Genomic DNA, 24,604 nt, shown 5'->3' with positions numbered 1-24,604 from the left:
TCTGAACTAATGCGCAGATTTGATTAGTTTTGGGTAAAAATCTGTTAATATTATTAATTACCTAATTTACATACCGGTAATGATTAATCAATTTTCGGCTTTTCCACTGATATCTCAAGTACTAATCATAACATTTCAATAAAACTTGGTACATAGATGTCATATGACCTGGTAGTTTTTAGGGTAATATCAGTACATATTAATTACTTAATTTGAATAATTAATTAATTTTCAGCTTTTGATATTTCGAGTAGTAATGATCACGTTTCAATGAAATTTGGGACATAGTTACTTGAGAACTGTGCAAAGACCTAATTAGTTTTTTGGGTAAATATTTGTGCATATTAATCACCTTATTAGCATTAATTAGTTAATTTTCAGCTTTTCACCTGATATCTCAAGTACTAATCATCACATTTCAATGAGACTTGCGACATAGATGTTCTAGGACTATGCAGAGACCTGATTAATTTTGGGATAAATATCTGTGCCTATTAATTACCTAATTTGCACAATTAGTTAATTTTTTGCTGTTCTATGGCTGTTGCACTGATGTCTAAAAACCACTCATTGGATTTCAATGAAACTTTAAAAGAGTATGCATCACATTTCAATGAACCTAGGACTATACACCATATTAGTTTTTGGTAAATATTTATGCTTCTCAATCACCTAATTAACATAATTAATTAATACTGATATCTCAAGTATTGATCATCACATTTGAATAAAACTTGGTACATAAGTGCTCTAGGACAATAGACAGCCTAATTAATTTTGGGTTAAAATCTGTTCATATTAATTCTCTAATTAGAATAATAATTAATATTTTTTTGGTTCTAATCACATTTCACTGAAACTTGGTACATTGTGCAGACCTTATTAGTTTTACACTTAAATCTGTTCATATTAGTTACCTTATTTGCATAATTAGTTTTCTGCGTTTCCATCAATATCTCTAGTACAAGTAATTTTTAATGTGTTCCCAATACTATCAGCACACGGGAGTTCTTTCTAAGCTTTCTTTGATTTAGGTAGATTAGTTTAATAATTTTTGTTACCGGTATCTTGCTAATTTTGATATAACCCATGGTCTGATGAAAGCCTCCACAGATGAGAAAAAACAGCATCAGCACGCGATATTAGATTAATTCTATGGCTATGTGTCATATGGCAAAGACCTTGTATAATGGGGGTTACTGTAGACAATTTAGTTTTCACAGCAAGGAATCATGTTCACAATTTGATGACATTCGTGTAGACAAAGGTTCAGGAAATTCAGTTTTGAGTTTGTCATTACTATATTTGGCTGAAAATTGTCTTCTTTTATACAGTTTATTTATTTCAGTATTAGGTAACAAATAATTTGCATCTGGGTGACCCACAGCTGCTCAAGGAAGAGACGCATGTCATGCTTTCCCAATGACAAGTCAAGGAGTGTATTTTACAAAATACTAATATATTGTGAAACAGACTGTATAAACAATTCATTTTTATGTTTTAATAAATAAAATGAACACTCTCTCAAAATTATGTTAGTTATTATGATTCCACCCAAATACATCCAGAGTTACTGTCAATGATTTGTACAATCTGTTTTTATAGAAACAGTTGTTGCCAACACAAATCCAAATCTACCAAGCCCTGAATTTCATATGGCCTTCTAAAAATAAAACAAATTATATGCAAAACTCAATAAAAGTAATTGTGTAGTTATGATTAAAAGATGCAGCTTCATATATTTTGAAGCCTTTAAGTAATATTGCTGTTTTCTGAATAACTCACCATTTTTTCGGCTGTTACATTTCCATGAAAATATCACCTTGCCCGTACATTAACCGGTATAAAATGTGTGTTCTTTGTGGGGGAAAAAATCAGTTGAGTATTTTGGTTTTTGAGTATATATCTGCAGTTATACATGTTATGACATAGAAGATGTGTGGGATGGCCAAATGATGGAGTGGATAATGCATCTGCTTTCTGGGCTAGGCAAATTGGTGCTGCTATGTGATGTGTTGAGACCAACCCTATTACTTCAATAGCATTAATGTACGAAGGAGTGCCCAAAATCAACCATATTTAATGTAAAAAATATTTCGGTGATCCTAGTTTTTCTCTGATTGATACAATATTAAAACATTACAACCTTGCTCATTGAGAATCTACATTTAAATAACAAATGGATGGATGGATACAAACTAATGGTGAACAATCTTTTCATTGCATAGCAAAAGTGAATCGGGAAGTCCTGAAACAATACGATAATATATACCGGTATATCAAAACATTTTGCACAGAAAATACTGGTTAAAATTTAAATGCAAAGAATTCTAACCAAATATGGAGTCATCATAATTACATAAAAAGATTAATATTCATTTACTGTATTAATCTCCAAGTCCCTTATAGGTTTATATAACATGAATTGTTTAATAGTTCACAAACAAGCCAGATTTGGTGGGAAAAGTACACTGTAGTTTACTACTCTTTTCTAATTGACAGATCTTGGAGAGCACATTAACCCTTATCTGGTCAAGTCAGTGTAAAAGTACATAGGGCTGGCAGGATAATGGATAATTAACATCTGATCCCATTATCAGCAGTATAATTGCGTTCATTATGTCTACAGATACTTATTTCCATATCTTAGATGTTTTTTCAGCCAAATTTTACCCCATCTCTTGTCAAATGTACTTGCTAGACACTCTAAAATTAACATTGGTTGACATTTCATAGTGACTGATGAGATAACAATTGTTACTGTAATCACAAGAATAAGCCAATTTTAAAAAATGTACATAGAACACAACCCACAGTCTAACTTGGCCAAGACTGGTTTATATAATATCCAAGTTTGGAAGAAATTGGATAAAAAGTGCTTGAGTTATTGTAACCACAAGAACATGCTTTACATGCTGACAACAAAGACAGGCCTTTCCCCCTCTTATACCTCAACGTTCATCTACAATGATACAAGTCAATAAATTCTAATGTCTGTTTTTATGGTAGCCAACAATGATTTTGATTAATCTTTTGGTTTTATTATATAATTTCAATTGATTCAATGTAATTCATACATTCATTAATAAATAGATAAATGTTAATGAATTATTACACATTTTATTTGTTATGAAAGAAACTTGAATGTTTTTTCTGGCTACCTACTAATGTGATTACAACAAATGAAATGACAGTTGCAATCATGTCAAATACTAACTGATTATTCATTGTCTGGGCCAGAGGCTCCAAGTTTAGCGATGATATTATGGAGTTTTCCAGACAACTTCTTACTATCAGTAGTTCCAGAAGATAAATCAGAAGAGGTACATGGAAGAGAAGAAGTATCATTATTGTATTCAAAGTACTTGCTTCTTTCACATGGAGCAGGTTTAATACCATCTAGAGAAGTGTCATTTTCAGAGTCACTGATTTCATCAGAAGAACTATGATAAAGACAGTTCTTAAAGCTATCCATTGTTATGCTTTGGCCTGACAATTCTGACAAGTACTTTAGACTTTGTCGCAGACTCTGTTCAGCAGATTCATCAGATTCCATTTTTACCTCTTTCATTGAAGTGCCTTCAGGAGATTCAGATTTATTATCTGTCTTGTCCTTCTCGCATATATCTTCAGAATTCTTTTTTGAGTGCATCTTTTCATCTTCTCCCTCCTCCTTTTCACCATCTTCATCATCTTGGATTTGTAATAATCCATGTTTAATTCTCATATGTCGCCTTAGATTCCCTTTCAGAGTAAACTCACTTGAACACAAAGTACACTTGAATGGCCGTGAATTTTTATGGAGATGCAGGTGACCAGCTAAGTTATGATATCGACTGAATTCTTTGCTGCAGACGTGACATTTATATGGTTTCACCTCACTATGTACAACCATGTGAGCTTTTAATGTCTGTTTCTGGGTAAAAGATCGGTTACAGATTTCACAGCTGTAGGAACGCACATTGCTATGAATGAGTAAATGCCTCTTCATATTTGCATGCAGGGAAAATTCACGCCCACAGATGTGACACCTGTGTGGCTTAACTCCTTTGTGAGTAAACTCGTGTTGTCTTAAGTGATGAGGCTGCATGAATTCCATCCCACACTCTCCACACATGTATGGGCGGATATCCTTGTGTTTCATGATATGGTGTTGCAACTGGCTGCGGTAAGCAAACCCTCGATGACACTCTTCACATCTGTGCACATTGTTATCATGAGAAACAAGATGACGCTTCAACTGACGAAGTGTAATAAAGTCTTTACCACACTCCACACAAGTGTTGTCTTTTACCTGGCTGTGTTTCAGTTCATGTGCACTGAGCTCACTTGGATAAGCAAATCCCTTCTCACATACACTACAAGTGAATGGCTTTTCAGTACTATGTAGTAGCATATGTCTCTTCAGATGACTAACTTGGGTAAACCCTCGATTACATACACTACAACAATGGGGTTTTAAATCTTCATGGGTTAGCTTATGAATATTCAAATGACTCAACTGTTTAAATCGCTTTCCACACTCCAGACAGTGGAAGGGTTTCACACCACTGTGACTGAACATGTGGGTGACAAGATTATGTTTTGTTGTATAGGACTTCGGGCAGAGTCTGCAGTGCCAGCGTTTTTGCTCACCATCTTGAATGCACTGACTGTCGTCAATCTGTACTATAACATCCATTCTAGATGTATCAGCACTATCTCTTTCCTCATTTACTTTCTGAATGTCTTCCATTGCCATAGTATGATCTTCTTTTATATTATCCATATTCACTTCCACAGAATTATTTCCACTTAATTCCATATGTAATTATAATCCTGTAGAATAGAAACCTGATTTGTAATTTGTTCATATCACCTCTACACAATTATTTCCACACAAATCCATATAATTATAATCCTGTAGAATAGAAACCCGATTTGTAATTTGTTCATATCACCTTTACACAATTATTTCCACACAAATTCATATAATTATAATCCTGTAGAATAGAAACCCGATTTGTAATTTGTTCATATCACCTCTACACAATTATTTCCACACAAATCCATATAATTATAATCCTGCAGAATAGAAACCTGATTTGTAATTTGTTCATATCACCTTTACACAATTATTTCCACACAAATCCATATAATTATAATCCTGTAGAATAGAAACCTGATTTGTAATTTGTTCATATCACCTTTACACAATTATTTCCACACAAATCCATATAATTATAATCCTGTAGAATAGAAACCTGATTTGTAATTTGTTCATATCACCTTTACACAATTATTTCCACACAAATCCATATAATTATAATCCTGTAGAATAGAAACCTGATTTGTAATTTGTTCATCGAAAATATCACTTTTTACCAAAAATGACAAAAATATTCACCAAAATTAGAGAATTAAAGATATCATTACAAAATGAACAAATCTGAGAGAGGTCCACATGTAGTACCTATATATGTAATATCAAAGCAATCGGACTTACAGTTTTCAACAAGAAGTATCACTTTTTACCAAAAATGACAAAAATATTCACCAAAATTAGAGAACTGAAGATATCATCACAAAATGAACAAATCTGTGAAAGGTCTACATGTAGTATCTATATATGTAATATCAAAGCAATTGATCTATTGGTTTTTAACAAGAAGTCGAAAATATCACTTTTACCAAAAATTACAAAAATATTCACCAAAATTAGAGAATTGAAGATATCATCACAAAATGAACAAATCTGAGAGAGGTCCACATGTAGTACCTATATATGTAATATCAAAGCAATCGGACTTGCGGTTTTTAACAAGAAGTCGAAAATATCACTTTTTACCAAAAATGACAAAAATATTCACCAAAATTAGAGAATTGAAGATATCATCACAAAATGAACAAATCTGAGAGAGGTCCACATGTAGTACCTATATATGTAATATCAAAGCAATCGGACTTGCGGTTTTTAACAAGAAGTCGAAAATATCACTTTTTACCAAAAATTACAAAAATATTCACCAAAAATAGAGAATTGAAGATATCATCACGAAATGAACAAATCTGAGAGAGGTCCACATGTAGTACCTATATATGTAGTATCAAAGCAATTGGACATGCGGTTTTTAACAAGAAGTCGAAAATATCACTTTTTACCAAAAATGACAAAAATATTCACCAAAATTAGAGAATTAAAGATATCATTACAAAATGAACAAATCTGAGAGAGGTCCACATGTAGTACCTATATATGTAATATCAAAGCATTTGCACTTGCGGTTTTTAACAAGAAGTCGAAAATATCACCAACATTAGAGAATTGAAGATATCAACATGAAATTAACAAACCTAAGAGAGGTCTACCCAAGGTATATATACACCAAGTATCAAAGCATTCAGGCTTGTAGTTTTCAAGAAGAAGTCGAAAAAGTAAAACATTGACACGGACGACGACGGACAATCACTCATATGATAAGCTCCGCTCGACAAAGTCGACAGCGGAGCTAAAAATACTAGTAGACAGGCGGTGATATTTTATATTTTAACTACATCTGACAACTACATGTACATAAGCAAGTTGTGTTCTAGCAGCTTTCTTGTAACCATCTAGAGCATTCTTATCCAAGAAAGATTCTGATCGATTGCCATTCCTGCAGCATCAGAATACAACTTGCGTAGGTAGTTGATTAGATGCAGTACTCAGTCACCATTATCAATTCATGGCATATACATATCGCGGAAGTATGTATGGAACCTCGATAAATCTAGCAATAACCCTTAGAAAAAGCCTAAAAAGCTAATATTCAATACAATCATTTCTCAGGATTCTACAACTTTCAGATTGGGTTGTGTTGGGATCTTAGTTGTATGTTGTGGTAGCTGTTTTGGGAATATAGTTAGTCTGAACAAATTCTAGTAGACTTTACAATTGTTTTAATAAACAAATTAGCATAAATTATTGCTATATGACTTATCAGTTTATAACCCCCCCCCCCTATTTTTCGTCACTTGCAGTTTTTCTGGAGGGGTATCATGGTATGAGCATACACATGTTTCTCCTACATTATATTAGCTTAAAATGTTGGATTGTTAAATTTGCACTCAGAGATCATTATTAGTTTCATTTTATTTTAGGATTATTGTGTGCAATATTAGACCACTGAATTGCAGAGAAATTCTTGGAAATATTTGATATTTAATCTTGTTATGAATAACTGCAGGTTATAGTATAATTACATGTAGGAACACCTAGTGAATCTTAGAATTTTAGAAAAAAAATGAAAAAAATTCTCTTTTCATGAAAAATAATGTTAATATCAATTTAAACAACAACAAAATAGATAAGATAAGCTTATTAAGCATTAAAACTATTGCCTTTGATGTCTCCATGAAATTTAGGTATTACAGCTTTAATATAATTGATTCCTGCAGCTTTAATGTGATACTGTTCATACCTTGAATTTATGTACAATATATAAATATATTAAAATGTGTAAAAAAAAAAAATTCTGGTTATAGCGCAAGTGTGCTTGTCACAGCTTTTGTTGTAGTTTTGTCAGAATTTTAGGGGAAAAAATGAAAAAAAAATTCTTGTTTCATGAAAAATAATTGTAATGTTAATTTAAACAAAAAAACATCAAATTTCAGAAAGCACATTTACTGTACACTACTTTTTTTTCTGGGCACTGTGTACCCTTCCCCAAAATACTATTACTTGTAAAACACCCTATCTGGGACCCCATAACCAGACATACCATGCATGCAATGGATAAAAGGAAGGAGATGGCGGTCGAATGAAAAGCAGCAATTCAATAGCGCCAATAGAAAGTGAAAAACAGAATGATACAATGGAGAAATGAAAGAATGGACGACGCCAAGAATATATTACAAGCACAACATCAGTCAAGTCGTGTCATGAAGAAAAACAGCCCTAGAAACGTTTCACACCTATTAAAGTTCAAAATCCAAAATTTCGGAGTAAATATTAGGTGCCGTAAACTTGACGGGAAACGGTAATTTCATGAGGAGGGGGGGGGGGGGTTGATAAACGACAACGACAAGACGTGAAAGGATTTTGAAGAACAGTGGACAAAGGTCGAAAGACTATTTGAAAACTGGTAATACGATACGCCAAAACATTCATATTCTTACCTGTGGATTATGAACTATAAATGTTAACGGTAAAGTATATTTATGACGAGTGTTATTTGCTACGTAACGAACCAAATCACCTCCATCTTGTTTATAAACAGTCGCGGGTAAGATATCCCTTTTTCAGACACGAGAGGGCGGGCAAATGTAAATTGGAAACTGGGTAGAATCAGAGGTACATTGGGGTTTGCAACTACGGTGACATGATACCAAGATCCCGTTTCAATCTCGCTCTCGCATAAGCGTTCCAACTCAGAAAAATGCGAATGCGCATGCCCGAGGTAACTAGGATACTGGGATGTCCAGGTGGATAATAATAATAATTTTATTAGCCTTTAAAACGGCGTAAAAAGTAACATACAAGTCAACAACAAGAAAAGAAAAGAAAAACAATCTATAAGAAGCATTAATTCATACATGTAAATCATTCAGTTTCTCGTTTCTGAATTTCCATAGGTGGGTGAGAAAGTTTCGGATTTCGTTTGATGTATTATTTCCCAAATCCTTATAGACGACTTTCCCGGAAGTCGAAGAACCGGCTTTTCGCATGCGCGCGCATGCAAAATTGGGGTGTAACGTAAACTTGCACGCGTGATATTGTGCTCCTGGGTGTACCAATCAACGTAACAAAAATAAAATTCTTTACTATCGACTATCAGCAAACTGACATGTTTGTATTTTCCGCCATGACAGAGCAGGAGTATTTTTACACCCCAGTATTGCTACTTCCGGGAAAGTGGTCTATTGATTGCCCATAAAGCATCACTGAAGAGAAAATTAAATTTGAAATTAATTCCTTCTGAGAAAAATCTATGTATAATAGTTTTCACTATTGCATTGGTCAGTGCTAAATAGAATAGTTGATTTGCAAAGAAATAAAAAGTGCTAAACATCCTCCTTTCCATCATTACAAAGCTTACATACCCAGTCACTTTCATAATTTTCCCATCCTGTTTTATTCCCTTCTAAGTCCATTGCATTTGACCTCACCTTAAAGAGGAGTGAAATGCCATGATGATCAAGGGGATCCTTTATATAATTAATCAAAATAACTGCTCACGATGATGATAATTATATTTTCTGTACATTTCCGATGTATTACATTTTTTCACTATGAATGTGGTAATGCATGTTTTATTACAAACCGCTTTTGTCATGTCAGAAGGTCGTAGCATCAGTCTCGCTATCTACGAGATGAGACTTGAATGGGATCTTGACATGATGTCACCATACAGTACTATGCGCTTTGCAAACCCCAAGTAATGTACCTTTGGTAGAATGTATCTGTTTATTTAGAAACACTTGCGCATTCCACTGAGGAACGGTAATGGTCACAAAAACAAATTAAAGTATTAAAAAAATACAGCACTCAACATTTTAATGAACTGTGTCACTTGAATACGCACATGTTCATCACTGAGTAATAAATAAGGACTGTTTATCCATTGCTTTACTGTCAAAATGTTTATATTGACATTCTTTTAGAAAATGAAATTCATTCATGATTTGGTTTTGTCTTTTAAAAGGATTCATTGTGTCGCCATACAATGTTGAGACAATGGTCATAGTTACTAGAAGACTGTGCTTAAACTTTGAACTTATTTGGATTTCTTTTCATGACTGCATTTCACAGTCTCTTTCCACAGGTGTGTTGTACATTACCCAGTTTCAATTAATAATGGTCCATTATTGTTTTGTTTTGGTTTACAGACAGTGCAAATTCTTAAATGTTAACTTTTTGCTTCTGTTTTATTTGTATCTTTTTGTCTTCTGTTCATATTCTCATTATGTTCCTTAATTTAAATAGTTTCAGTGGTATTAAAATATTTGTGCAATGCATACTAAATAATGTCATTTATGAATTATGCTGAATTGATTTCTTGGTGGTTATAACAGTTAGTTGCTGAACAGTAAATGATTAAAAATCTATTTTACAAGCAGCTTTTTTTCTCGATTTATTATTCAGGTGAAGAATAACATCGATACTAAAATATTTACATTGACGGCAGCAACAGGAAATGAAATAACCTTGCATTATTAAAAATTGAGCCCGACAGTCATGACTGTCGGGCTCAATTTTTAATAATTTAAAGATCTAGAGGAAGCCCAATCTGATTAAAATCAGATGTATTGTAATCAAAATAAAGTAAAATATGTAATAAACATATGAAAAAATATATGAAAGCCAAAACTAGGATCTCATTTTAATCAGGTTATGGGAATCCAGGCCATCAATTGGTTACCAGTACAACTACAATAGCCTACCATACCTAAGTTTAAAAACACATTAAAAACTTAAACACCAGTTTTTAGTTCTCAATCAAGAAATTAAGAAACGTGCATCATTCCATTCACAATATTCATAGTTCAACTTACGATGGTCTCAGAAAATCACTTATCTCATCAACTCCATAATTTTCCAACAGGAAATATATGCTATGGAGTCCAACACATGGAGCAGGATGTGCTCACTCTTTCATCTGACATCACTACTTGGCTTTCTGCCTTGAATTTCATATATCATTCTATTTTTTCAAAAAAAAACTGACTGACCAAAACTATTTTATTTTTCTCATAAGAAGGTATGGCAATACATGTTATATACAAAATATCAAGTTGATTGGATGGAGCACCCATGAGAAACAAATGTTGAAACTTTTGGTTATCATTATCAAAACTCCAAGATGGCAAACCAAACCACAGGATTTTCAACATTATTTTATTTTTCTAGAAATGTTACAAGTTAATATTCTGCCTAATGTTTTCTATTCGCAGACTTACTATTAAAGTAATGGTAATTTTGATATCTTTGATTTTCTGACTGACTTCCAATATTTTTGACACAGAAGTTGCGGATGAATTGATTTTTAAGATTTAATATATTTATGACCGTAATGAAACAATAAAACTAATGACGAACCACCGTTACTCTAAACAGTCACTCAGGTTAAACTGGATCTTCACACACCTCACAGCATTTTATTTAAGTTAAAATTATCAGATCTAGATACTGTATTTTAACATTTCAGACACTCAAAATTTCATACAAGCATGAAAAATTGATGCATGTTAATCCAGCATCTTGTAATCAGAGACATGGTTTGCTATACAATGTATCAACATTATTCTCAATGCTTAATCTGAGCTGTTTGCGTCCTCAGTTGTTCTATGGACTGAGTTAAATGTTGTCCAGTATTTTGCAACTCCTCATACTGTCTTGAAAGTTTTTCATTTGATTTCGCCAAATACTCATTCATTTCTATGTATCTCTTGGCCTTCTCATAGCAAGTATCGATGGCGGCTGTTTGATCACTGTCTGCTTCATCATTTGTTGCCATGGCAATAGGAGATTTTCTTGGTGATTGTTCTTCATAAGAGTCGCTCATGATTCCAGTTTGAGAAAATAATGGAGCTGGAAGAAATGATACATTTTCAAATTTGACACTAAAACACAGAAATAACAATTTATTCAATATTTAGAACAAAATTGATAAATTATAAGTTACTATTTAACACAGACTGCAAGAAAAGTAAGTAAGAAAATTATCTGGTGAGATATTGAATCTATCTCTGTGAATAAATTATACAATGTGTTTAAGTGAAATGATGCATTTAATACAGATATCTAAGTTACATAATCTTATAAATCCTTGATATCAAATATCACGACGCATGGATATACAAGTCACATAACATTAATCTTATAAATCTTATAAATAATTCATCTGAACAGAGCAACTGTACCAAGTTTTCTGCTGTGATGGTTATTATAGTTATACATTAGAGAAATGCGGTGTGAAACCATAGACCCTCTATAGTGAAACCTAAAAAATATGATACATACTGTCTGCTGTGTTCTGATAAACACCATAAAAATTGAAAACGATATCACCATCTTCGGCCTTCTCAATATCCTCCGTCATTTCTTGCAAAGATGGAGGTTCTGGACGTGTTGGTAGTGGCATTGTTACTTTCTGCTTTGCCATGTCAATTTCCCTGAAAATAAATGTGAATGAAGACAACAGATAAAGTACCCATGGACCACTTTCCTGTCTGCCACTCGAGTGATAGCGCCCTCAAGACATACTACCTAGGTCGTTGATTCTAAACACTGATAATAGTCTTAGGGTCATGTTTGAAGTTCAAGAAAACATGCACAAAATGGCACAAACGATTCATGGTGTACATGTTTTTATCCCAAGATAAGTGGTGCATCAACTGAATGATAGTTATATTTATATAAATCAATTTGGGAAATAAGTGTGTTAAAATATATCCGATTACCCACAATCCACTGCAACATCATTTTTCAAGATGGCGGACACTGGTGATGATTCTGGAACAAAAATCAATGTGATCGTTAAAACACCAAAAGATAAAGAAACTATCGAGACGGAGTCAAGTGCTTTAGTGCGTGATGTAAGTATCTACCATCTTGGAATGTTTCAGATCCAAATACAGTGCTTATCCGGAATAATCTGTTATAATGATACGTCACATGTTTGCCATGTCTTCCTGATCACGATTAGAATGTCCATTGCATCAATTCTATAAGATTATCATTGAAACAATATGATGCCAAAATAATTGTTTCGATATTGTAACAGCAATTTTCATTTTAGGTTTATTTGAAAATTTTAGAGCTATACAGTATACATTTGTGCCAGCAAAATTTAAAGGTCCATGATTGATTGAATTGTGGTTCAAACTACTAGTACATTGTATTCAGCCGGTAATTTTGTTAAACTAAACATTAATAATTCGGCGAGAGAGAAAATCTGATTATATCTTCAGTGTACATAGTTAATGCATGTGTACAGATATTTCAAAATACTTATTGTATACATAGTAATGTACTTCCTGCTTCGGTTTTGGTATTCTGATGCAAAAATAATTTGTGTTAATGAGTCTTATCAGGGAGCTCCCTGGTATTATTGAATGGCAGTGGTGGGAAGCCATGCAGGGAGGACTGCACAGCTGAGAGGCGACTGGTTGATATATTTCTGTAGTGGTGGTAAATTATACATGTACAATTATACATGCAGGACTATACAATGAATGGGTACTGACTGGTTTACTTATTTTCAAAGCAAGACGTTACTATTCACTTATATGTAATTTGTATTTCCTCATCTTTGATGGTAGTTGCATTTCCACATTGAATGATCTGTAAACAGTGTTCTCCCCAGGAATTTAAACCACTGTGGCGGCCTAATTTGCATATCATTTACATAATAATAGAAATTGACCAAAGCACATTTACACCCACACAATAAACAACATATATTTTCAAAAACAAAGTGGCAGATATTTATTTGCTTTACACAGTGTTATAAACACTTTTATTTTGGGCACTTTTGTAATATTAATGAGCTCCGTCACAGTGCAAATATTTTTTTTTTGGAGTCAAAAAATTACGTTTTACAACTTAGAAGAGTTTGAATTTAAAAATGAAACATTCTCGAAATGCAAATGCTGCAGACTAAAAAGAAACAAATAAATTGTAAAAGGTTAAATGAAACTCATCTGAAACGTTCCAGCCAGGATTATTTTAAGATTTTCATGATCTTATTTACTACAAAATTCTCCTTCAAAAAATCGACCACGTAATTATTTGGCGGATTGCTGGTTATTATTCCGACCATCAGCTTCTACAACGTTTACATTTACAGTAAATGAACGAACAAATAACACTTCCAACAAATAACACTTTTTTTATATGAAAAAAAACGTAAAATTTGAACTAGTTTTATCGGGAAAAATTATTTTTGATCACTCGATCACTTCGTGAAAAACACAGAACCGCCATGATAGCTGTGACGCGTTCGTCGACCACATGTGTCTTTTGACCCGGTGGGTCAAAAACGCCATTAACCAATCAGAATGCCGCATGGTAATGCCGGTAGAACCCGAAGTTTTCCGAATGATCGTGATCATAAAAATCACATTGCGGAAGTAAACCGAAGTCGTAGCACGACGTGTTGGTATGGATTTCAGATGAAAACTGCATGATGGTTTTCGAAAGAGGTGATTAGCAATTTTTGAAAGGTAAAAGAAGTCTTGAAAGAAGAATTTTTACATGATTCACGATGATAACAGTTCAAATGTATTTTACCCAATCACGCAATAAACACGTTGTTTTTTCTTGAGTAGCGTAAACTGATCGTGAACTCCGCTTTGCCCATGTTACATCGGGGTGGAATTGATTTTGAATGAATTTTAGCTATCAATCTAAAGACTGCATCTATCGTCAGAAAATATTTACTTACAAAGAGGTGCTAATTTTACAAAATTGACCTCTATTGTTTAAAGCTGATACCACATCGCACAACTATGTCTATTGTTTACAAATTATTATCCACGACCGTGACTGGCAGGATGCTTGTCGGTCGGTACGCAAGTATAATAACAATATGACAATAGTCCGACGCGTTTCCGTGGTGGTCGCTAATTTTGAGTGCCGGTCGGGCCGACCAGCGTGACGAGATCCCCAATGAAAAAAGCACTGTGGCGGTCTTGCTAATCACCGTGGCGGTGTCAGACCGTGTGGCGGCAAATCAAAGCACTGTGGCGGGACCGCCACGCTGTTTACATCCTGGGGAGAACACTGGTAAAATATATTTCACTGACCATAATCGAGAGTTAGATTTTGAACTGTTCATAAAAAATGTTTACCAACAATCCTGAAATTGATTTTAGAATACCCCCTAAAATATATGCAAATGTCCTTGAGTGATAACAACAATAACAATTTTGTTTAATTTGGTGATTACACGCCACTACATTCAGTATAGAATTGCTTGAGTGCTTGAATATTTCAGCTTTTTGTTGCCATACCAACTGATTTTATAATTTATTGTAGTGATCACAAGAGTCAGTGGAAGGTGTTCTGCATATAATGCCCAAAAACATTGAGAATTTTTCTTTTTTTTGTATACTGGGAGATTATTCTATTATAAGCTATTAACAGTACCGGTAATAAAAATCGTGGGTAAAAACCCAGTTTTTAAAAATAATCATATTTACATATTATGTAGTTAATACACATAATTCTATTTACATTTGAATAGTTGCACTACAGTAATACATGTGTGCTGGAACAATACGTAAACCCTGGGTATCCAGGGGTCTAGTTAATTCAGCCAGGGCTAAAAACAAATTATTTTCTAGTATGAAAAACAACCCCACAAATACTGATATCAAAGCTAAATACAAGCAATATCGAAACATTCTTACAAAACTGTTAAAATTGGCAAAAAAACGTTATTTTAAATATAAATTTATTTCCGCAAATGGGAATACGAGTAAGATTTGGATAACAATTAACAGCATTTTAAATAAATGCAATAATATGACAACCCCTCAAAGTCTTAAATCACGTGATGCTCCCGATAAAGTTTTGACAGGAAGTTACGATATTGCAAATGAATTCAATAATTTCTTTACAAATATTGGCCCTGAGCTAGCTAGAAAAATTCACCCATCTGTAAATTTTAATCACTATCTCACAGGGAATTTTCCGTCGTCTTTTTTCCTCCAAGCAGTCACAGAACAGGATATTATGAAATTTATTTACCGATTAGACCCCAACAAAGCAATGGGACATGATCATGTGCATCCTAAACTTGTAATTGATGCTGTAAAGTATATTTCTAAACCTCTGGCGCACATTCTGAAATGTTCTATAGCTCAAGGTGTTTTTCCTGACTCTCTCAAACTCGCCACAATCACACCAGTATATAAAAAGGGATCTGCCCTGGATGTCGGCAATTATAGGCCCATATCTATTCTACCCGTATTCAGTAAAATATTTGAATCAGCTGTAAATCATCAGCTACTTGGTTTCCTAAATAAGTTCAACATACTCTTGTCCTCACAAAATGTACTGTATTGAAATCTGGGGGAAACACATACCCAACACTTCTTGAACCAGTTCTGCTCTTACAAAAAAAAGTTGTGCGCCTTATCACCTTCTCGCACTTTAAAGCACATTCTGCTCCTCTTTTTATCCAATTACGCATACTTGATATTCACAAACTTTGTAAATTACAAACCTGCCTATTTATCTTCGACCTTAAACACAACAGATATGCACATAGCCTCAATAAATATGTTAATGATTACCCACATTGCTATCCCACAAGTTCAGTGTCTAGCGGTAACTTGTCAATTCCTGTTGCTCAACTTACAGTTTCACAACAAGATTACCTTTTAATTTTCGTTATGTAAATAGTAATTTTCCTTTCCTTTACCAGTAAATTGTAAATATCTACTTGACAGTTTGGGCCATGGACTGGACTAGTCCATAAGGACTATTTCCATGGTCCACGCCGGAATTACTACTATTGTATTTTGTTTATGAGTTCTGTTATAATGGTCATTCTGGTGAAATAAAATAAATAAATAAATAAATTTTCTCATATGAAATGTTTTTGAGTTCATTTGAGTTTATGATGTAAACAAGTTTTTAAAACATTGAAATATTCTGTAATTTTGCACAAAGTTTCCAAGCAATTTCACTTTATACATATGAGTAGGAATAACTCCCCAAAATTTTAATATTGAGGAATTATAAAATGCACTTTTTCATATTAGGATTATGCTTGCCGGGAATGTGAACTTCATCAATGTGCACATCACACAAGTGAAACTGTATTGCACATCCTTAGAGTATTTTTATAACAACCATGTAAATACTGTCTCCATATTGTTGTGTCATACAAGGAATATCACTTGAATATAATGACAGTTTTAAGTTTTTATGTAATTCACTTAGAATATTGATTAGATAGTCTGTTTTGAATTGATGATTGATGGACCAAGTTCAAAGTTACAATGACCAATCAAATCAATGATAAGTTTAAGCAAATAAATAGTGTTATTCTCGGTGAACGGTTTGCAGAAGCCCAACCGTTGGTGACTGGCAATGTTAGTGAAAGATAAGCCGTTGGTGACTAGCAATGTTAGTAAAAGCCCAGCCTGGGCCAAGATATTGGTCACTTGCAAAGAATTAGCAGAAGCCCAGATAATATGTATCAAAGCTTATACTTGAGTAATCAGAATGCATTCAATCTCAGACAAAAAACTTTAAAAAATACAGAGATTGATTGACTGTGTTCAGGTGTACATCAAATCAGTCGGATGAGGATTCTGGGCATACCGTTATAAAGTTCCCTCATTAGTCAGTAAGTCATGAAATATCTTACAAGAAAATTCCCCGTTTGCTTTCTTATAATACATAATTCCAATGATCTTTGTGTGAATAAAGCATAATATAGCCTGATTGTCATGGGGAAACATACAATGTGAAAACAGATGAAATGGTTGACAAGTATTTTAATTATGATGATGCTCAAATCAAAATTCCTGTATTTTGTTTTGTATATGTGTACAATGTAACTAATCAGACTTGCAAATTTCTCTATTTCTTTTCAGTTCAAAGCAGAAATTTCAAAACGATTTAATGCTCCTCCAGAACAGTTGTGTCTTATTTTTGCAGGAAAAATTTTAAAGGATAATGAAACAATTGATCAACATAGTAAGTGCAATTATGGATTTTGCTTTATTCTAGTTTAGTTTAGAATCAATGGATTTGCCTGAACTTTGGTTCATCTTTAGTAAAGAGAGGTAGCCATTATGTTCCATTTTTGGCAAACCAAGTAATAAATCAGTTGTATATTTCTGTTTTAAAAATACAAGTATCCTTAATTTTTTTTTAGTCTTTCAAGCAGTCAGTCACAGGGAATAATTTCCCAAAATGCCTGAACATTCTTGTGTCAGAAGTATCTTAGTCGTGTCCACCTTCATTCTACTTGGGTAAAAGTGTTCAGGCAATATTGGATTATAGTAAAACCGGGGTGAAAGGACGATAAGACAAAGGGAATTATAGGATTAAACTTGGCTAAAACAAAAGAAGTTTAGAAGGATTATATTGGCGTGACTCCTTCTCTTTTTACCTCCATGTTGTAACCAATTAGCCACAAGGGTGCGCTTTTCAAACAAACAAAATGTTCACATGCATTTGAAGCAGTTACAAATTGATTACACAGAGCGTGAATTTTGAATAAAATTGGTTATTGGAAAAATAATTTGCACTGGTGACAAGAATGTTTCTACAACCTAGAAAACATCGCCGGTGATTGCACATTGTAGAAAACATTGCCGGTGATTGCACATTGTAGAAAACATCGCCGGTGATTGCACATTGTAGAAAACATCGCCGGTGATTGCACATTGTAGAAAACATCGCCGGTGATTGCACATTGTAGAAAACATCGCCGGTGATTGCACATTGTGGAAAACATCGCCGGTGATTGCACATTGTAGGAAACATCGCCGATGATTGCACATTGTAGGAAACAGAATGTCCTCCACGGCAAGAAACCTACTAAACATTTCAATGTCAATGTTATCATAGCATTGGAGATAATTTCTTAGCTTGAAAAGGCAAGTTAGTGCTTGTGATGAAGACAGCACATTGTCTAAAACGGAAGCGATATCTAGAGGTCCCGTTATCACCGATGCAACAATGTCATCACAAATATCAATATCAATATACTGTAGAATACTTTATTTTCGCTTGGAATTTATTTTCGCTATTTTCGCTGAAGGGATGATTTCGTGAAAATAAAATCCAGAGAATATACTTTTTTTCCTATATTTCACATTAAACTCATCAAAAATCAATGAAAATAAATTCCATACAAAATGCCCAAAAAGTATTTTCAGCGAAAATTAATTCCAGCGAAAATAAAGTATTCCACAGTATATAAAATCAGAAAAAGAAAGTAGGTCTGGTACATCTAGCTGTTGTGAAAGATTATCCCAAAGGGTGGATTAATTGTTGTCATTGTGTTCGCAATTGTCGTCAAACTTATGGAAACCGTTTGAAATGAAGGTTGACTTGACCTTACCCAAGACGAGTGTATCATGTCGATAGCAGCGATCTCAAAATAAATTACTGTTCATCCAGGCTTTGTTTGCTGCGTAGTTGACAGGAAGGGTATCCAAGTTCACATTTTTAAAATACTTATTAGTCCCCGTTCGGACGCAGTCCGAAAACGGGGACTTATGTTTTGCCCTGTGTGCGTCCGTTCGTGCGTCCGTGATCACCTGTATCTCGAACATGCATGGATCGATTAAGTTCAAACTTCACTCATACATCACACATTATATGGGACATATACACATGCATTTTTTTCATGATCCGATTAACGATAGCCGAATAGCGGCCATTTTAAGGCCGAAAATGCATCAAAATCGCACATTTTCACCATTCCGGACCCGGATCTCAGTTATGCATGGACGGATTTTGTTCAAATTTGGTACATACATTAAACATAATTGGACCTTGATGCACGTCATTTTTTTTTTTGGATCGGGTTCGAAATGGCCGACTGGCGGCCATTTTGTTTTAAAGAATTCAGTTCTGGATCCGTATCTGAGACATGCTTGGATTGATCGAGTTCAAACTTCACACACACAAGGTACATCATGTCACAAATATGTATGTGCATTTGTTTCATGATCTCATTAATGATAGCCAAATGGGGGCCGCTTTAAGGCCGAAAATGCATTGAAATCGCACATTTTCACCATTCTGGACCCAGATCTCAGTTATGCATGGACGGATTTCATTCAAATTTGGTACATACATTAAACATAATAGGACCTTGATGCACGTCATTTTTTTTTCGGATCAAGTTCGAAATAGCCGACTGGCGGCCATTTTGTTTTAAAGAATTCAGTTCTGGATCCGTATCCGAGACATGTCTGGATTGATCAAGTTCAAACTTCACACACACAAGGTACATCATGTCACAAATATGTATGTGCATTTGTTTCATGATCTCATTAACTATAGCCAAATGGGGGCCGCTTTAAGGCCGAAAATGCATTGAAATCGCACATTTTCACCATTCCGGACCCGTATCTCAGTTATGCATGGATGGATTTTGTTCAAATTTGGTACATACATTAAACATAATAGGACCTTGATGCACGTCTTTCTTTTTCGGATCAAGTTCGAAATGGCCGACTGGCGGCCATTTTGTTAAAGAATTCAGTTCTGGATCCGTATCCAAGACATGTCTGGATTGATCAAGTTCAAACTTCACACACACATGGTACATCATGTCACAAATAGATATGTGCATTTGTTTCATGATCTGCTTAACAATAGCGGAATGATGGCCATTTTAAGGCCGAAAATGCATCAAAATCACGTATGGATTTTGTTCAGATTTTGCACAATGTGTTGTACATATGCAGGTGCATTTCGGTCATGATCTGCTTTGAATGTATATGTCACTCAAATATGAACGGAACGGGGACGTGTCATTGACAATGACTTGTTTGATTTACCGAGGATGACCGATTTCAACTTCTCTGAACCCATCCATGTTAGCTTTAAATTCAGGGTGACCCAGTTTTCCAAAGCAAGGTGTTAAAATTGGCTGGACAGGTTAATTGTACCCAAACAGTCTCATATGCATTGTTTATAATGTACCACACCGGATCTTGGCAACAAGTTTTATGATCAGAATTATCAAAGCCACTCAGGCATGTGTTTATAAATGTAAACAACCTATTGTTCTCGGACGAAAACCAAGTTGTTGTAAATAGGTTTTCGCACTAAGCATTGTCGTTGATGCCCATTGCATAGAAATTTAAGCATTTTAAACTGGTTTTTAATTGTAATTTCATTGAGTTCATACTAATGAGGTTTGACTGTATATCTGTTCTTGTCTAGAATTAGAGAGAATTTAATTTGTATTCTTTTCTGATTTAGAGTTAAGAAGTTTGGTTTCATGGGAAACACTGTTAGGACATGTAATGTAATGTAAGTTTTAATTACAGATATTAAAGATGGTTTGACAGTACACTTGGTTATTAGATCAGCAAATAAGGTCAGTCAATACAATTTAATCTAGCCATTGCAGCAACAACTAATCATTTTTTTCCTCTATTAATTTTTAGCTCCGCTGTCGACTTTGTCGAGCGGAGCTTATCATATGAGTGATTGTCCGTCGGCGTCCGTCGTCCGTGTCAATGTTTTACTTTTTCGACTTCTTCTTGAAAACTACAAGCCTGAATGCTTTGATACTTGGTGTATATGTACCTTGGGTAGACCTCTCTTAGGTTTGTTCATTTCATGTTGATATCTTCAATTCTCTAATTTTGGTGAATATTTTTGTCATTTTTGGTAGAAAGTGATATTTTCGACTTCTTGTTAAAAACCGCAAGTGCAATTGCTTTGATATTACATATATAGGTACTACATGTGGACCTCTCTCAGATTTGTTCATTTCTTGATGATATCTTCAATTCTCTAATTTTGGTGAATATTTTTGTAATTTTTGGTAAAAAGTGATATTTTCGACTTCTTGTTAAAAACCAAGAGTTCAATTGCATTGATATTACATATATAGATACTACATGTAGACCTTTCTCAGATTTGTTCATTTCGTGATGATATCTTCAATTCTCTAATTTTGGTGAGTATTTTTGTCATTTTTGGTAAAAAGTGATATTTTCGACTTCTTGTTAAAAACCGTAAGTCCGATTGCTTTGATATTATATATATAGGTACTACATGTGGACCTCTCTCAGATTTGTTCATTTTGTGATGATATCTTCAATTTTCTAATTTTGGTGAATATTTTTGTCATTTTTGGTAAAAAGTGATATTTTCGACTTCTTGTTAAAAACTGCAAGTCCGATTGCTTTGGTACTATACATATTGTTCATTTTCTAATGATGTCTTCTGTTCTTTAATTGAAATGTGCATTGCTAACAGCGGAGCTATCTCAGCCGACAGGCTGCTTGTTTTTTATAAAAATCCCTAAAATCCTAATATTTCCAAATACTAACTGATTATGGTGTCTATTTGTAGGCACAGCAGCAGGCAGCAGAGAGGGCACAATCTCCTGGAAGTCCATCAACAACACCACAGTCTGTACCTAGTCCAAGTCCAGCTGCTCCTAGTAATGAACCAAATACAGGAACAAACCCTGCTGCTCCATTTGGTGTTGGTGGATTAGGTGGTTTATCTGGGTTAGGTGGTTTAGGAATGGGATCAGCTAATTTTATGGAAATGCAACAAAGAATGCAGTCAGAGGTGAGATTAGCAAATATTTTGTTTTTCTTTGATAATATTTTATCAGATTTTTCAGAACTTTCCTGATATTTAATTGTGACCTTTAATCGTGACCTTGTCTTAACTGGTACATAAAATGGCAATTAAAATAATGGGAAAGAATGTCCTTCTAGTGTAAAAAGGTTGGATTCAAAACATTTCGCTGAAGCAAAAGTGGTGGAAGATAAAACAATTAACATAGATAATATAGATAAGTCATTACATTTAAAGGGGAACCGCTCAATCCCATGGATTGCACCAAAGAATCATGGGACACTATTGTTTATGTTGTTTACAAAGTTAATCTATCTTTTGTTATCCATTGTTATTTTAATCCAGAAAGTAAATTTGTTGTGAGATTAGGCTTAACTGGAAGGTGCCCCTTTAATGAATCACATTTGTGATGGTCTAATGTTATTTCATTTGTTGACAGTTAATGAGAAATCCTCAAATGATGCAACAAATCATGGACAATCCATTTGTGCAGAGTATGATGTCAAATCCAGAAATTATGAGACAGCTTATATTAAGTAATCCACAAATGCAGCAGCTTATGGAGGTAACAATGTGTTTCATTCACACAGTACATACAGCCCTACAGTGCAGCTTTCTGAAGGCAAAAAACATTTATTTTCACTGGCATTTAATTTTACTGTTTGAGCCTTTCCACTGGTTCACAAATTTAGCAGAGAAACAATGAGTTCTATTGTTGTTTTACATGTTCATGTGGATTTACTTTCACAGATTTTACTTATCGACAAAAATAGCGAAATTAAAAACTAGTGAATAATTAATGCCTTTATAGTATAGCCCTACAATGCAGCTTTCAGAATTTAGATATAGCCCTGCAATGCAGCTTTCAGAATTTAGATATAGCCCTACAATGCAGCTTTCAGAATTTAGATATAGCCCTGCAATGCAGCTTTCAGAATTTAGATATAGCCCTGCAATGTAGCTTTCAGAATTTAGATATAGCCCTGCAATGTAGCTTTCAGAATTTAGATATAGCCCTGCAATGTAGCTTTCAGAATTTAGATATAGCCCTACAATGCAGCTTTCAGAATTTAGATATAGCCCTGCAATGTAGCTTTCAGAATTTAGATATAGCCCTACAATGCAGCTTTCAGAATTTAGATATAGCCCTGCAATGTAGCTTTCAGAATTTAGATATAGCCCTACAATGCAGCTTTCAGAATTTAGATATAGCCCTACAATGTAGCTTTCAGAATTTAGATATAGCCCTACAATGCAGCTTTCAGAATTTAGATATAGCCCTGCAATGCAGCTTTCAGAATTTAGATATAGCCCTACAATGCAGCTTTCAGAATTTAGATATAGCCCTACAATGCAGCTTTCAGAATTTAGATATAGCCCTGCAATGCAGCTTTCAGAATTTAGATATAGCCCTACAATGCAGCTTTCAGAATTTAGATATAGCCCTACAATGTAGCTTTCAGAATTTAGATATAGCCCTACAATGCAGCTTTCAGAATTTAGATATAGCCCTACAATGCAGCTTTCAGAATTTAGATATAGCCCTGCAATGCAGCTTTCAGAATTTAGATATAGCCCTACAATGCAGCTTTCAGAATTTAGATATAGCCCTACAATGCAGCTTTCAGAATTTAGATATAGCCCTACAATGCAGCTTTCAGAATTTAGATATAGCCCTGCAATGCAGCTTTCAGAATTTAGATATAGCCCTACAATGCAGCTTTCAGAATTTAGATATAGCCCTACAATGCAGCTTTCAGAATTTAGATATAGCCCTACAATGCAGCTTTCAGAATTTAGATATAGCCCTACAATGCAGCTTTCAGAATTTAGATATAGCCCTGCAATGTAGCTTTCAGAATTTAGATATAGCCCTACAATGCAGCTTTCAGAATTTAGATATAGCCCTACAATGCAGCTTTCAGAATTTAGATATAGCCCTACAATGCAGCTTTCAGAATTTAGATGTAGCCCTGCAATGTAGCTTTCAGAATTTAGATATAGCCCTACAATGCAGCTTTCAGAAATTAGATGTAGCCCTACAATGCAGCTTTCAGTATTTAGATATAGCCCTATAATGTAGCTTTCAGAATTTAGATATAGCCCTGCAATGCAGCTTTCAGTATTTAGATATAGCCCTGCAAGGCAGCTTTCAGAATTTAGATATAGCCCTGCAATGTAGCTTTCAGAAATTAGATATAGCCCTGCAATGTAGCTTTCAGAATTTAGATATAGCCCTGCAATGCAGCTTTCAGAATTTAGATGTAGCCCTACAATGCAGCTTTCAGAATTTAGATATAGCCCTGCAATGCAGCTTTCAGAATTTAGATATAGCCC

General features: G+C 34.2%; 3 protein-coding genes across 3 annotated transcripts in view; 1 reads left to right on the top strand and 2 right to left on the bottom strand.

Annotated features, from left to right (window-relative positions):
* Window positions 1-1,481: 1,481 nt before the first annotated feature.
* Window positions 1,482-8,820, bottom strand: LOC100370252 (uncharacterized). Its single transcript, XM_002733821.4, has 2 exons — window positions 8,137-8,820; window positions 1,482-4,818 (listed from the first exon to the last, which is right to left on the bottom strand). The coding sequence occupies exon 2, from the start codon at window positions 4,802-4,804 to the stop codon at window positions 3,221-3,223; it is 1,584 nt and encodes a 527-aa protein (XP_002733867.2). The 5' UTR covers window positions 4,805-4,818; window positions 8,137-8,820; the 3' UTR covers window positions 1,482-3,220.
* A 2,275-nt stretch (window positions 8,821-11,095) lies between these two features.
* LOC100370103 (uncharacterized) lies at window positions 11,096-12,213 on the bottom strand. The gene is made up of 2 exons (XM_002733820.3): window positions 11,981-12,213; window positions 11,096-11,548 (listed from the first exon to the last, which is right to left on the bottom strand). Exons 1-2 carry the CDS (start codon window positions 12,120-12,122, stop codon window positions 11,265-11,267), a joined length of 426 nt encoding a protein of 141 aa, XP_002733866.1. The 5' UTR covers window positions 12,123-12,213; the 3' UTR covers window positions 11,096-11,264.
* Window positions 12,214-12,428: 215 nt separating this feature from the next.
* Window positions 12,429-24,604, top strand: part of LOC100369959 (ubiquilin-1-like) — a 31,098-nt gene continuing 18,922 nt past the window's right edge. Inside the window, exons 1-5 of the mRNA XM_085507226.1 lie at window positions 12,429-12,555; window positions 17,572-17,674; window positions 20,995-21,044; window positions 22,031-22,255; window positions 22,707-22,832. Coding sequence (XP_085363352.1) covers window positions 12,451-12,555; window positions 17,572-17,674; window positions 20,995-21,044; window positions 22,031-22,255; window positions 22,707-22,832 — 609 coding nt within the window. The 5' untranslated portion in view covers window positions 12,429-12,450. The remainder of the gene's footprint in view (window positions 12,556-17,571; window positions 17,675-20,994; window positions 21,045-22,030; window positions 22,256-22,706; window positions 22,833-24,604) is intronic.

Source organism: Saccoglossus kowalevskii, chromosome 13 (assembly GCF_978046115.1).
Source record: "Saccoglossus kowalevskii chromosome 13, keSacKowa6.1, whole genome shotgun sequence".
Lineage (NCBI taxonomy): Eukaryota > Metazoa > Hemichordata > Enteropneusta > Harrimaniidae > Saccoglossus > Saccoglossus kowalevskii.
This window is presented reverse-complemented; position numbering and strand designations above follow the sequence as displayed.

What these genes read in the sequence shown, in the direction of transcription:
- LOC100370103 (XM_002733820.3), bottom strand. Translation starts at nt 12,122, where the DNA reads ATGGCAAAGCAGAAAGTAACAATGCCACTACCAACACGTCCAGAACCT. An exon ending in TTATCAGAACACAGCAGACA is followed by an intron (nt 11,549 to 11,980) that starts GTATGTATCATA and finishes CATTTCTTCCAG; the next exon opens with CTCCATTATTTTCTCAAACT.
- LOC100370252 (XM_002733821.4), bottom strand. Translation starts at nt 4,804, where the DNA reads ATGGAATTAAGTGGAAATAATTCTGTGGAAGTGAATATGGATAATATA.